Source organism: Cynocephalus volans, chromosome 2 (genome assembly GCF_027409185.1).
Source record: "Cynocephalus volans isolate mCynVol1 chromosome 2, mCynVol1.pri, whole genome shotgun sequence".
NCBI classification, from domain to species: domain Eukaryota; kingdom Metazoa; phylum Chordata; class Mammalia; order Dermoptera; family Cynocephalidae; genus Cynocephalus; species Cynocephalus volans.
In genome coordinates this window covers 192,936,776-192,951,572 of record NC_084461.1, presented here as the reverse complement: position 1 = coordinate 192,951,572, position 14,797 = coordinate 192,936,776, and the positions used below count along the sequence as shown (strand labels likewise).

At 36.6% G+C, this 14,797-nt stretch overlaps 1 protein-coding gene across 4 annotated transcripts in view; it reads left to right on the top strand.

Moving 5' to 3' along the window:
- The window catches only part of MED13L (mediator complex subunit 13L), a 296,930-nt gene that overhangs the window by 266,693 nt on the left and 15,440 nt on the right, over nucleotides 1-14,797 (top strand). For all 4 annotated transcript variants that reach the window (XM_063085359.1, XM_063085358.1, XM_063085360.1 and 1 more), the window contains 8 exons: nucleotides 3,319-3,498; nucleotides 4,104-4,327; nucleotides 6,387-6,579; nucleotides 7,369-7,789; nucleotides 8,292-8,511; nucleotides 9,661-9,849; nucleotides 13,973-14,196; nucleotides 14,382-14,524. In XM_063085359.1, coding sequence (XP_062941429.1) covers nucleotides 3,319-3,498; nucleotides 4,104-4,327; nucleotides 6,387-6,579; nucleotides 7,369-7,789; nucleotides 8,292-8,511; nucleotides 9,661-9,849; nucleotides 13,973-14,196; nucleotides 14,382-14,524 — 1,794 coding nt within the window. The remainder of the gene's footprint in view (nucleotides 1-3,318; nucleotides 3,499-4,103; nucleotides 4,328-6,386; nucleotides 6,580-7,368; nucleotides 7,790-8,291; nucleotides 8,512-9,660; nucleotides 9,850-13,972; nucleotides 14,197-14,381; nucleotides 14,525-14,797) is intronic.

Genomic DNA, 14,797 nt, shown 5'->3' with positions numbered 1-14,797 from the left:
AGTACCTGCCCTCATGGACTTTCTAATCTATTCTGGAAAATGGGCATTCATCAAATAATTATAAAAGTAAGCAATTATTGCAAACCATTGTAAGTGATAAAAACATGGGGTCGAGGGGCCATCCTAGGCTGGAGGTCAAGGAAGACTCTCTTATAGTAACATTTGCTTTGAGAGCTCCGTGATGAGCATGGATTAACTAAGTAAAGAGGGTAGAGAGCAAGGCATTGTGTCCCAGACAGAAGGAATGGCCTGTAGTTACATGGAGCTTGGGGCCATTAAGAAACTGAAAGAAGGTTAGACTAGCCCACAAGAGCTAGATTTTAAGGAGCCTGTTGAGGCATGCTGGGGCTTGCATCTTCATCCAGAGAGCAGTAAAAAGTCACTGAAGGGTTTTAAGAAGATGCACTGACATCAGATTTATGTAGTTAAAAAAGAAAAAAAAATGTACTCTGGCTATAATGTGGGGTGTGGATTAGAAAATAGCAGGAATAGATTTGGGAAGAGTAGACGGTTATTGAGGTAGACCAAATAAATGATAGCTTGCCTTAGGGTCGTAGTACAGAAGGTGGAGAAGTGGTGGAAGCATTCAGGAGGTGTTTAGAAAGTATTATTGCAGGACTTGGTAATAGGTTGAGTTTTGGTGATAAGGGAGAGCAAGATGTTAAGGAGTATTCCCTGATTTGTGACTTGTATATCTGGATAGACAATGGAGGTGTCAAAAGATACTGAAGGGGGCCGGCCCCGTGGCGCACTCGGGAGAGTACAGCGCTTGGGAGTGCAGCGGTGCTCCCGCCGTGGGTTCGGATCCTATATAGGAATGGCCCGTGCACTCACTGGCTGAGTGCGGTGCGGATGACACCAAGCCACGGGTTGTGATCCCCTTACCGGTCACAAAAAGACAAAAAAAAAAAAAAAAAAAATACTGAAGGAAGGGCCAGGTCTGAGGAGAAAGTTCATAAATTGAGTTTCGGAAGTTTACAGGTTTTAAAGATCCCTTTTGAGATATCCAGGTAGAAATGTCAAGTAGATACTTGGGCCTGGACCTCAGGGGAAAGGGAGTAGTTTATACACAGATGATAACTCCAGTCAGAGGCACAGATGAACTCACCAAAAGAGAGTAGGGAAGTGTAGAATGAGAAGAGGGCCTAGAGCCTGGCTGATTTCTGACAGGTCCAGGCCAGAGAGAGAATCTTGAGCCTTTAAAGGAGGTAGAGTAGGAGGAGCTGGGGGAAGGAGGTGTCCTGGAAGCCAGGGTGACATGTACTCATTTTAAGAAAGAAAGTGATCAACAAGAATTGAAGTATAGCTGAGGATTTTAATATAAGGGTGAAACATGTCTTATGACCATAGTGAGGGCTATTTTTGTAGGGTGGTGGGAACAGATGTCAGACTGGAAGGGTGGTGTGAATGAAGCAGGGACCCTGCAACTCTCAGTCTTGTAGGAAAGAAGGTTACATAAACTTCTGAAATATAGTTTGAAATCTGAAATAATTAAAGTATGTCCAAAGGACAGGTCAGTGGAGTAGGGAGCAACAGGCGTTTTCTGAGTGGGCCAAGCAAGGAAGGCTTCATGGAGGTAGAGACTCCTAAGGAAGCATTAAAGGACTATACTCATTTTCAAAACTGCTTAGGTTCAATCACAGTGCCTTGTACTTAGCAGGCCCTTAATTAATATCTACTGAATGAATTTATGAACTAGAGAAAAGGCAGTCTTTCCCCTAAAGAAATGTGGATGATTGAGTTGGGTAGTTCCTTTTACTGGATCATGGCCTTCAGACAGAAAAGCAGTCTGTGTGCGTGGGTCAGTAGTGTCATCTTTCAGTATGAAGAATAGTGCATTTTATTGCAGCAGAGGTCTGGGTTTCAAGTTTGAAGATGCTTAAAAGTTACAGATAGGTAATGTAAATGAATGAGGTGGGAGACAGATTTGCAAAAAGCAGTGCCTTAAATTATATCCTTTCAAAACATACTTTCTATTTTGCATGCACAGGAATAAAGTTCACAAGAAATATGCTTGCTTTTATTTTTCTAAAATCTGTGATTCTTTTGGTCCATCATTTCCCACTTTTGATGGAACCATGGGTATAAGAAGTATTTTACTTTTTTTCTTTAAGAGAAAAAAAGCACAGGCTTGAAGATGAAAGACTAACACTGCTCCATTCTCAGGCAGACAGCAGGATGGGGGCCATGGAGAAGTGACTGAAGGGGATAGTTGCTCCTCAACTCCAATAAGTGGTGATTATGCAGGAATATGGGTCTCGGCCCCAGGATTGCCAAGTTTTCCAGTTTTTCAAGAGAAACCAAAAATCCAGATTTGTATATGGAATTTCCTGGAGTAATTTGTTCCAAAATTAAACAAAATACTCTGTGGACCACCAATTTGCAACTTGTGTTTTATTGACTTAGGAACACATATGAAAATGTCTTAAGAATCCTTAAGCACCCTGTGTTTTAGATTTAATTGATAGATAAATCTTAGATTTCTACAATGCCCTTTTCCTAATCAGCTAGAAGAGTAAGAGTAAGGAAAGGTCTTCAGGAGTCCAGCTGCGTGGATTCATAGCACATCTCATCTCAAGTTTAATTAGCTCTTTTTGTAGACCTTTTTAAGAATCTGATGAGCATTATGGACCCTCCATCCTGGCAGAAAATACACATGTCTATGTATGCATGTACAGTTTTGCATAGAGTTTCAGGGGGTTTTCAAAGAATCCCTCCCCAGGGTGACTGCTAGCAGAAGGAATAAATAATGAATCCCACCCACCTTCCTCTCTATATAGATTACTTTAGGCTGTAGTTGCTTCTGCCGTGTTAATATGTGCCTCTGGCTGCATTGAAGGTTGTCTTTCTCTTTATGCATTCTGTATTTTGTGAGAATATTTTATATTAAGAGCATTTTTAAAAGTTTTTAAAAGCTTCTGTTTAAGTTCCTTTTTTCCTACTCATTATATGATCAAAACACTGATATTTGTAATAAAAGTAATGTAATAATTAAGAAACTTGTGTAGCTCTCTTTTCTTTATAAGAAACCTTGGAAATAGGTTTACATGATTTTAAAAAGTCAGACCTATTCATTTTCTACTTTAAAACAACCCTTTAGTTAAATTCATTTATATAGAGTAACCAATTTCCCCTTTTTATTATTTTTGATACTAAATTATCAATTATTTTCTCTGAAGAAGAATATCTTTCCTCTTTACTCCTAGTCAAGTATTTTAGAACCTCCTACAGCTAATAATGTCTTTGTCATGGACAATAACCAAAGTAATGGTAAAAATCCCCCTTTATCCTTTCTAATCCTTTTCATTTCTCTTCCAGTGCTGGACATCAGCATGCTCTCCTCCCAAGATGTGGTCCGTATGCTGTTGTCCCTGCAGCCCTTTCTCCAAGATGCCATCCAAAAAAAGCGCACAGGCAGGACCTGGGAGAATATCCAGCATGTGCAGGGACCACTCACCTGGCAGCAGTTCCATAAAATGGCAGGACGGGGAACATATGGTAGAGTCTTTGTTTAAATTTTTTCTTACTTCAGTGTTTTTCAATGAAGAGCAGCTTTGGTTACTGTCAAGTTCTTGCTTCACTGACAAAATGCAATCTTTTCTTCATGACTTCAATTTTATAATTTCTTTGTTTTTCTGAAGTTACTTTTGCAGTCAGATTTTCTAAACACCCGGGGCATAATCCAGGTCAATGAGGAAAATAATCCCTAAGAAGCTTATTTATTAGGTTCTCCTCATCTTCCCAGTCATTACTTAATTTTCATCTGGATGGACTTCTTCTGTTTACCTCTTTATAGTTAGGATCATAATGTTTATCTTAAAGGAAATTAAGTAGTGCTATTTCACAAGTTAGCTTTAACTTATTGGAATCTGCCCTCTGATCTTATTGAACCTTTATAAGCAAGTTCTGACTAATCTAATTAAGGGTCTCCATCGGGGGCCATTTAATTAGATGGTTTGAAAAATACTTTTAAGAGTATCATGTTAACATCCAATGACATTTCAGATGCCAGAATTAAGCCCAGTGCACCAGGAATTTCTAAACTGTCCACGTTGTGAGAAACAGACTCTCAAGCACCTTCCTAAACTACAATGTTGTTCTAGGTTCAGAAGAATCTCCTGAGCCATTGCCCATCCCCACTCTGCTGGTAGGCTATGACAAGGACTTCCTCACCATCTCGCCATTCTCCCTGCCATTTTGGGAGAGGCTGTTGTTGGACCCGTATGGGGGCCACCGTGATGTTGCCTATATTGTGGTGTGCCCAGAAAATGAGGCCTTGCTCGAAGGAGCCAAAACTTTCTTCAGGGACTTGAGCGCTGTATATGAGGTGAGAAAGTTATTGTGAAAATCATTTTTTATGACATGAGTCCTCTGTTTATAGTTATGACTAAATTTGAAAGAACAAATATCTTGAAAGTAGATCTCAAAGAAAATTTGCAGATAATTGGGAGGACAAAGAAAGGAATTAAACTGCCAAGTTTTTCTGGAAGTAAATTGCTTTCTGGTCTTGGTTTTATATTTTATTAGATTTAGAAGACTTTCCTCTACTAGCCTTACCACACATGTTAAAATCCCATCAGTTTGCTTTTCCCCATTTATGTGCTCAAAGATGAGCTTCACAAAAAGAACACACATCTACTCAATTGATTGGTTGATTGATTGGTTGGTTGGTTGGATGGAGGGTTGGGGTGGGTAGGTGGATGCGTAAGAGTTTCTGAAAACCATATAAAAATGAAAATTTCTGGGCCAGCCCCGTGGCTCACTCGGGAGAGTGTGGCACTGGTAGCACCGAGGCTGCTGTTCGGATCCTATATAGGGATGGCCGGTGCACTCCCTGGCTGAGCGTAGTGTGGACCACACCATGCTGAGGGTTGCGATCTACCCTTACGGTCAGAAAAAAAAAAAATTAAAATTTCTGAATCGAAAGATATGTTTAATGAATCATGTCTCTGTTGTGTTTCACACTACGTTCATCTTAGTACTAAAATTTTGATACAGATTAAAAATGTAATGATCATAATAATGTAAAAACCAGGTAGGTAACTTTATATCTTTAGTGTATAAATTCCTGTTACTTTTGAAAAATTAGAATCATGTCTGTCTTTGAAGAGTGATACATTTCTTTTGCCAAAGTATATATACACTAAGTTCTTTGTACCTTATACTTCCAGTGTCTTTATATTTGTCAAGATTAAGTGAAATTAGTATTTGTAAAGTGTTTAGAACTGTGACCAGCACATTATAAGCATTACAAAAGTTTTTAAAATAAGATTTGAGGGGGGAGTTTAGAAATATTTCAAAACAGGACATTTACTATCTATAAATGTATGAGTAAACATGTAATAGTAAATTTATGTGTTGCTAACAAAGAAATGAGGAGATACTAACACGTGATGTTATAGCATCAACTAAGCCACTGAAGGAAACCGTTAGATACAGTCATTTCTAAACAATGCGTGGTCCATAGATGCATAATAATATTAAATCATAATTAACCTAGCATCGAAAACTTGTTTAAACAGTTTTAAAGCCTGATCATTCTTCTGAATGAAGCCTTCAACATAAGTTACAAAACACGAAAAGATTCCCAGCTTTTTAGAAGGTGCCAGGTGCTCCTTTTTTTCTTAATGCTTTACTAGGTTTGCTCATTTGGCAGTAATTCATAAACTGCTGAAGAAGAGTGTACACTAGTGAATTTTCTGGGGGGCTTGGTAAGTCTTCACTTCATCATCTCTAGTAAGGGTATATGGGCTCTCCTGCTGGTGAACAGGTAAATTTACTTTTTGCAGGTATATTATATTCTCTGCCATAAGCACCCATTTAGTATCCTCGAGATTAATAGTAGAATCTCATTGTCTTAAAACAACTATTTACTTTAAAAAAGTGATCAGCATACTCACTGCTTCAGTGGCCTCTGCTATTGGTGATCTCCAAATGTCTGTGACAGTGTAACAGATGGCACATAAAATTTTAATGTTATCTTATGGGAAAACGTTATGAGTAGGAATTGCTTAAGAGGGTTTGGTGGCCGTATGTCTCAGTCAGCCTTAGTAGGCAGGGAACTGGTTAATTCTTTATTTGCCAATTAGCAATCAGGTAGTGCTCAGCAGTCTCCTCTTGTGCAGGAGGAACTGGCTTTGGTGAAGAAACATTTATTTTTCTTTAGAGGGCATTGTCCAGGTTTTGGAGAGACAGCAGTTTCGGGGTAAATTATAATTACCAGAAAGGACTAGCTTATAGTGTTGATTTGTTTGCATGTGATAACACTAAAAGAAAAAAGGAAAATGCTTTCATGTTTATGGTAAAGAATCTCCCTTGCTAACCATAGGTACTGAATGAATGAATGGCTCCTGTTGTAACAATAATGATCTTATTTGTGGTATCAGATGTGTAGGCTTGGGCAGCACAAGCCCATCTGTAAAGTGCTACGTGATGGGATCATGCGTGTGGGAAAAACCGTGGCACAGAAGCTGACAGATGAGCTTGTGAGTGAGTGGTTTAACCAGCCTTGGAGCAGTGAGGAGAATGACAATCATTCCAGACTCAAACTTTATGCGCAAGTTTGCCGGCATCACCTAGGTAAATGGGAATTTATTTGGTAAAGTAGAATTTGAGAAGTAAAATAGTAAATCTCCTTTCCCCCATAGTGGATGCAACATTGTATTTCTTTTGTCTCAAGTAATGTTAGTATTCCGTTATCATATTAAGTCCAGTTTTTGTGTTCTAGGTAGTTAAAATACTAAAATAATAATTTTTATATGGACATATATTCTTTAAAAGCTACTCAGTTTTTGCCCAAAGAAGACATATCTAATTTGCTCCACATTTTGAAAACTTAACAGCATAACTTGATATTAACTGCTTAATTTTAACCCGTATTCTCAAGAGAATCTTAGAAGCTTGTAAAGCTGTATACGTATAGGAGCATAATGTACCATGATGGCTGTAGAATATATGGCTTCTCATTTCAGTGAAGGCATATGGGATCATTCTGAGAGAGAATATTATACATGATTTTCTCTTTCTTTTCAATTAAGGCTCTTCTGTAGAATTTATAAGTTGTTCCACGTGCATTTCCATGTTTGCAGAATATATAAGCATATGTTTAAGTGTGGAGGTAGTATTTTGGTTGTCATAATCAGAATATTGCAGCCTAAAGGCATAATTTTAAAAAAAGTAACAATTCTACTCAGTTGGTTAGAGCATGGTGTTGATAACACCAGGGTCAAGGATTCAGATATCCTTTACCCACAAGCTACCAAAAAAAAAAAAATAATAATAATAATAATAATCACCATTCTAATCTTCTAATTTAGTGTGATCCTGCAGAACCTCACTAAAGTCACTTCTCTGCGTGTACTCTTTCAGCACCTTATTTAGCCACTCTGCAGCTGGATAGCAGCCTGTTGATACCACCTAAATACCAGACCCCACCAGCATCACAGGGACAAGCTACGCCTGGGAGTGCTGGGCCTTTAGCTTCAAATTCAGGATCAGCAGCTCCCCCAGCTGGCAGTGCATTTAATCCCACCTCTAATGGTAGCTCTACAAACCCTGCAGCAAGTAGTTCCTCATCTGGTTCCTCTGTGCCACCGGTTTCGTCTGCCTCTGCTCCTGGTATTAACCAGATAAGCACTACCTCTTCTTCAGGATTCAGTGGTAGTGTTGGAGGGCAGAACCCCAGCACTGGGGGCAGTTCTACAGATAGAACGCAAGGGAATATAGGCTGTGGTGGAGACACTGAGCCTGGGCAGAGCTCCTCTCAGCCCTCACAGGATGGACAAGAAAGGTATGTTACCCACTGACTGAGGCAAGTGGCTTCAGCTTGGACCCCTTCTCCACTCTTCTGCACCCACCCCCTTCAACCCCACGAACCTCCAAATTCCGTAGAGTGGTCTATTTCTCTTCTTCACCAAAGAAAGTGACAGCTGTCAGTCTAAAGCTGCAGTGTTAAGAAATTTGAGACTTCTTACAACTTGTAAATATAACTTATTATTAAACTTATTAATTTACTGTTATCTTATTATAAAATGTCTTTATACAATACATCCACAGAAAAGGGGAGTTGAAAAAGAGATCTCCCATTTCAGAGGAGTATTTGCCATTCTTCATCTATCCTTGGTGCTGTCTAGCTTGGTTTGCCTTCATTTGGGCAATGTGAAACATATTATTGTTTACATACATACTTTTAATCTGTAATCATTGTCCAGAGAGTCAGTAGACTCTAGAATTGGTGTATTTTGTGTAATATATATTTATTTTGTGCATCTCACAAGTGACTCTCTCTCCAGTGTTACAGAAAGGGAGAGAATAGGAATTCCCACGGAGCCTGACTCTGCAGACAGCCAAGCGTATCCTCCAGCTGTTGTCATTTATATGGTGGACCCATTCACTTACACTGCAGAGGAAGACTCTACTTCTGGAAACTTTTGGCTGTTGAGCTTGATGCGCTGCTACACAGAAATGCTGGATAATTTACCTGAGCATATGAGAAATTCTTTCATTCTCCAGGTTACTATTTGCAAGTTTATTCTTTACTTTTGTTATTGTTGTTTTTTTGAAAGCAAGTACCGGTTCATGATTTTTTAAGGATCGAAAGTGCATGAAAGTATAAAAGAAATATTCAAAATTCTACCTTCTAGATTCAGCCATCATTACTATTTTGCTGTATTTCTAGCCTTTTTTTTCTGTTTGTTTACACAGTTGAGATCATACTTTTAATATAATCCTTTTTTCTACTTAATGTTATTCATGAATACTTTTCCATGTTATTTAAAATTCTCACTAGCAGCATTTTTATCACTACATATTTTCCATGTTTAAAAATTCCTGTATTGTTAGATATTTACTTATCTTCACTTTTTCACTATTATAAATAAAGCCATAGTAAACATGTTTATGCATAATCTTTTTTTCACATTTCAGGTCATTTTTTAAAGTGGATTTTTAGGTGTAGATACTGCTAAATATTGCTAAATTCCTTTCCAAAGAAGGTTATCCTTATGTACTTTCCTTTCAGGAGCAAGGGAGCATGCTTATTTTCACTGTACCCTTGCCAGCTTTATAGTGTAATGATCAAAAAAAAATTTTTTATAGATGAAAAATGATGCCTTTAGCATTTTGTTTTAATGTCACTTTAATTAAAGCTATCTTGTAGAATTAAAAGATTGAAATTAAAGTTATCAGAATAGATTGTTGATAGTTTTTAATTGTTTTGAAGTTTGTGTTCTAGATGATTAGACAATAATTTCAAAGATAGCATGCACACTATGTGTATTCATAAAAATGAGAAATATATTAAAATGCACATTTTTAAGTTTTGGGACAATGGCAATAATAAATTGAGAATTTACCCCTAAAATGAGAACAGGGTAATTTCTAAGTGACAGTATAACTTGATGAACATAAGGATACCTCTTCTTAAATTGCTGGTATACATTGGGATATAGGATTTGATGTCACTGGAAGGAATTAGGATTTAATCATATTATGTTTGGCATTTATATATGTATTTTAAAGCTAAGGTTCCCTCCCCCAACTAAAGTAATGAATTCGTGCCATTTCATTTTCCAGCTTTCTTGTTAGAGTATTAGATCTCAGTTTCTAGGGGTTTTTTTTTGTTGGTTTTTTTTTTGGCTTTTTTTGTATTTGTGTCTTTAGATTGTGCCTTGCCAGTACATGCTGCAGACAATGAAGGATGAACAAGTTTTCTACATTCAGTACTTGAAGTCCATGGCATTTTCAGTGTACTGCCAATGCAGGCGACCTCTGCCTACACAGATCCATATTAAATCCCTCACGGGATTTGGGCCTGCAGCCAGCATTGAGATGACCCTCAAGAACCCTGAGGTGGGTATTGGCAGGGCAGAAACTTGCAACAACAGGACTTTTATACTAAAAGTTCAAGCCAGAAGATGTTTTATCAAACCTGGTTGGTTAGATAAAACTGGTTGGTTGCTTGGTTGGTGTTCTACCTTTATATAAGAGTGGATAGGTATCTTTAATCCTTAAGTTAAAATAGAGGAGATATGTATCTGAACATTTAAAATGTTTTGATAAAAGAGGCAAGCAATTTTTTGCTGTTTTTTGATGTAGGACCTAAGTAACAATATACTTATCATTTTTAGTTATTAATGTTTGAATTTCCTAAATTTATTTTGCTAAACTAATCTGTGCCTTAAATCACAAACTCTCTGCCTTACCCCCTCTGGTTTCTATCCTGAGACAGCAATTATATATGTATTTACCCTGCAGGGGTCCCTTGTTTTCTGACCCACACTCTTACAGGGAGCTGCTTCCTCCTCTCTTTGTCTCAGTGCTTCTTTATATAACTGAATGCCTTTCCTCTTCATCTTCTTAAACCTGCTTCCCACAGATATGTACCTCAAGGGGAATTTTAAAACACCAAAGCCAAACATGTTTTAAACAGAAGTTTTATACTTCCTTTGTTTTTCTACTTACCTTATCTTGAAGATAGTTGTACAGGGCAATGTTTAGAATTTTCAAAGCCTTCAAAAATCAGTTTCCACAACTTTTTGCATGAAAGATTACCCATTAATAAATGCCAGCAAACAACTCTTTACCATAAGAGAGCTTCTTAAAAGCACCAACAACTGCTCGTTTTAAATAGTAATGTAAGTTTTATTGGAAAACTCTATGAAATGCTTGTCTCTTTTGTAAGTAAAAGCTTGGAAGTAAAAAATGATGCAAGTAGTCAATACTGTGTTTGGTGTGACGTGGTTCAGGGTAGCTTAGTCCCAAAGGAGAAAACTGCTCAGCTGATGACATACACTCACTCTGGTATTATATAAGATTTCTATTTTTAGCAGTTTTAGTTTATTCTTTGAGTTTGAATTTTTCACTTTTGTGAGCAGTTCATCTGTTTCCTCTATTAGCTTTTTCTAGAATTTAAAAAATAAATTTGTCTCTACCTGTTTCTTATTTAGTCTCCAGAAATTATGAATTATTGCTCTTCTTTATAAGTGTAAAATCTTTCAGTTCTTTGTGGTTATTCTGCAATTCAGATACAATCATTTTCTTGGTGCTTCTTAGTGGTCACAATAACAAATGACAACTAATGGTATTCTTCATTTTTTATTGTGGAGATTAAAGGCTGATGACTTACTATTAAGATATCCCAAGGCATTATATAACATTTTCCAAGATGATAATATACTGGGATAACACCAGGAGCCATGAGATAAAGTGAGGCTTAGATTAAAATAAATGGCAAAAAGACTTTGAGTAATATGCTTTTTTCCCCCTGTTGCTTAGAAGAGCAAGAGAGAAATAAATCATTTTACTTTATTAAAAACAAGAGAATCGAATATTATAAATATTTGCTGAGGTTTATAAATTTCTGTCCGCATTAGGATAATGGTCAGTTGGTCAGTGCTGCCTCTAGTTCAGTCTGTAGCTAGAATATTGTGCTTTCATTTAGTAGAGTTAAACCGGGTGCTGAGGACGCAGTGGTGAGCAAAATAGCCAGCTCCCTGCTTCCGTGGAATTCTAATTCTTTGGTGTGGCACAGTCTTCTGCAAGCACATCATCACATAAGAAAGAATGCATTTTAGTATTTATTATGCAAGTTTTTGAAGAAATCCAGTTGTGCTAGTATCACTTTTATTTTTCATAGAATATCAAGCATCTCCAAAACACAGTTTGGGAGTCATATTTTACCTATTTGTTTATTACAGGCTACCAATTACATCTAAAATATTTGATATTTAACCTTTGATTTACATAAGACAAAGGTTTCAGGCAAACTCACCTTGACTTTTTTTTTTTTTTATGACAGCTTTGTTGAGATATGATCTGTATCATAAAATTCACGTTTTAAAATTATATAGTTCAGTGGTTTGTGGTATACTCACAAAGTTGTACAATCATCACTACAGTCTAGTTTTAGGACATTTTCATCAACCCTGAAGGAAACTCCATACCCATTAGCAATCACTCTTCATTTTCCCCTCCCCCAGCTCCTAGCAAGCACTAATCCACTTTCTTTCTCTATGGAGTTGTCTATTCTGGACATTTCACATAAATGAAGTCATACAATATATGATCTTTCATGTCTGATTTCTTCCATATAGCGTAATGTTTTTTAGGTTTATACCTGTGATGGCATGTATAAGTACAGGAAGTTTTCAAAAAGTTCGTGGAAAGATTTGTATTATCTTTTAATTCCATTTTTCCATGAACTTTTTGAAGTACACCTGTACTTCATTTTGTTTTGTGGTTAAATAATATTCCATTGTATGGATATACCACATTTTGTTACTACATTAGCTGATGGATATTTGGATTGTTTCTACCTTTTGGCTATTGTGAATAATGCCGTTATGAGCATTTGTGTACAAAGTTTTTGGGTGGATATATGTTTTCAGTTCTCTTAATTAATAAGAACTTAGAGGTGGAATTTCTGGGCCATATAAAGATTGAATGGATTAGTAATAGATTAGCTTTGCAACTTTGAGCAAGCTATTGAATATCTCTCGTTCTGAGTTTTGTTGTTTTGGGTTTTTTTTGCAACTGGCCAGTAGGGGATCCGAAGCCTTTGACCTTGGTGTTACCAGCACCACACTCTCCCAAGTGAGCTAACCAGCCAGCCCTCTTGTTCTGAGTTTAGAATCCCTAAAATGAATGAGTTGATTAGGTTATTTTCAACATCTGTTTTAGCTTTAAAATTCTGTTATTACTATGCCTTATACTATTATAGTTCAGGGTTAGCTAAATTACTAATTATGGCTGTGAGCTAAATCCAGCCTACAGCCTGTATTTGTATGACTAACTAGGTAAGAATGATTATTACATTTGTAAAAAGAGAATATGTGGCAGAGGCCCATTTAGCCTAAACTTTACTATCTGGTCCTTTATAGAAGTTTGCTCTGATCCCTGTTGTATTTTATTAAATATTGAGATGTGTATGATAGCTATAAACAAAGATGACAATTAAATTTTGCCACAGTTTATCTAAAATATTTGTCTTGGGTAATAGCTACTGTTTTGATTTCTAAAATTACACAGAAATATGCACACACATATTAAATAGAATATACATATTGAAAAATAGTGATAAGTACACTGCTTGATGAATTTTCAGTAATTAAAAATATGTAACAGCACAAGAAACAAAAACATAACCAGCATCCGGAAGCCACTCTAATGTCCCTTCCCGTAACTGTAATGGTAATCACTATTTTGACTTCTAACTATATAGTTTTGCCTGATTTTGACCTTTATATAAATTGAATCACATATTTTATATTCTTTTGTGTCTGGCTTCTTTTACTCAGTGTTGAGATTTATCTATTTTATTGCTTGTAGTGGTAGTTATTTTTATTCTCTTTGCTGTTTAATATTCTGATTGTGTGACTGTGTCACAATTTATTATCCATTTTACTGTTGATGGGCTTCTAGATTATTTTCAGTTTGGAGCTATTATGATTAATACTGTTGAGAATAATCTTATACCCATCCATTGGTAAACATATGTTCACTTTGTTGGGTCATAGGGGTTATGTGTTTGTTCAGCTTAAGCAGATATTGTCAAATACTTTTTCAAAGGGATTATACTACCAGAAATATATAAAAATTCTAGTTGTTCTGCATTCTCACCCGTACTTGGTATTTTCTGTCTTTTTATTTTAGACATTCTGGTGGATGTGTAGTATTATCTCATTGTGGTTTCAATTTCCACTTTCCTAATGACTAATGAAGTTGAACCAGTTTATTTTCCAAAATAGTAATTTCTTTTAATCAGGAAATATTGGCTTGATTGGGTTTCCTAGTTTATATCATTTAAACAATCCTTCTATGTTTTATTATTACTGTTTTTATATATAGAACTGAAGAGAGAGAGAAACAATCTACGGTCATTATTCGCTATTGGTTCCCCTCAGTGTTCTGGGTTTTGTTGTAAACACTAAGTTGAATGGCTTTGTGTTGATACTGATTTTGATTTTGATTTCAGCGGCCCAGCCCAATCCAGCTTTATTCCCCTCCCTTTATATTGGCCCCAATCAAAGACAAGCAGACAGAACTAGGAGAGACGTTTGGTGAGGCGAGCCAGAAATACAATGTACTGTTTGTGGGCTATTGTCTATCTCATGACCAGCGCTGGCTTTTGGCTTCCTGCACTGACCTCCATGGGGAATTATTAGAGACCTGCGTTGTAAATATTGCTTTACCACACAGGTGAGAAGCCTTAATATTTATGGTGTGTATATAAATAGATTCTGTGTCTTTCCTTAGATATGAATCTTCCCAGTATTCCTATCTAAACACAGCATGGGTAGGTCTTTTGGAATTTGTGTTTATTTTATTGAGTGATAACTTCGATATATTTAGGGATCCCTTCTGCATTTCTTTTTTTCTTTTAGGTCACGGAGGAGTAAAGTCTCTGCACGTAAAATTGGACTACAGAAGTTATGGGAATGGTGCATAGGGATTGTCCAAATGACGTCTCTACCCTGGAGAGTTGTAATTGGGCGACTTGGGCGTCTTGGCCATGGGGAGCTTAAAGGTGAGAAATTCCTGAAGCAGCATGTGCAGGAAATAGAGGAAAAGGGCTAAGCTAATTTCATTAACTGAGCTAAGAGAGAAAATTTTAAAGTCGGTAGTAAGAATAAAGCAGATTATACTTTCTGATTCTTTTATATGTACAGGATGAACATGGTTTTTAAACTTTCCTTTACCAACAAAATCATTTATACAAATAAAATCTTAAATATCAAAACCAAATATATAAACAGAAAGAGTATTTTATTAGTGTAAAAGTGATACTCAGTAAATTCAA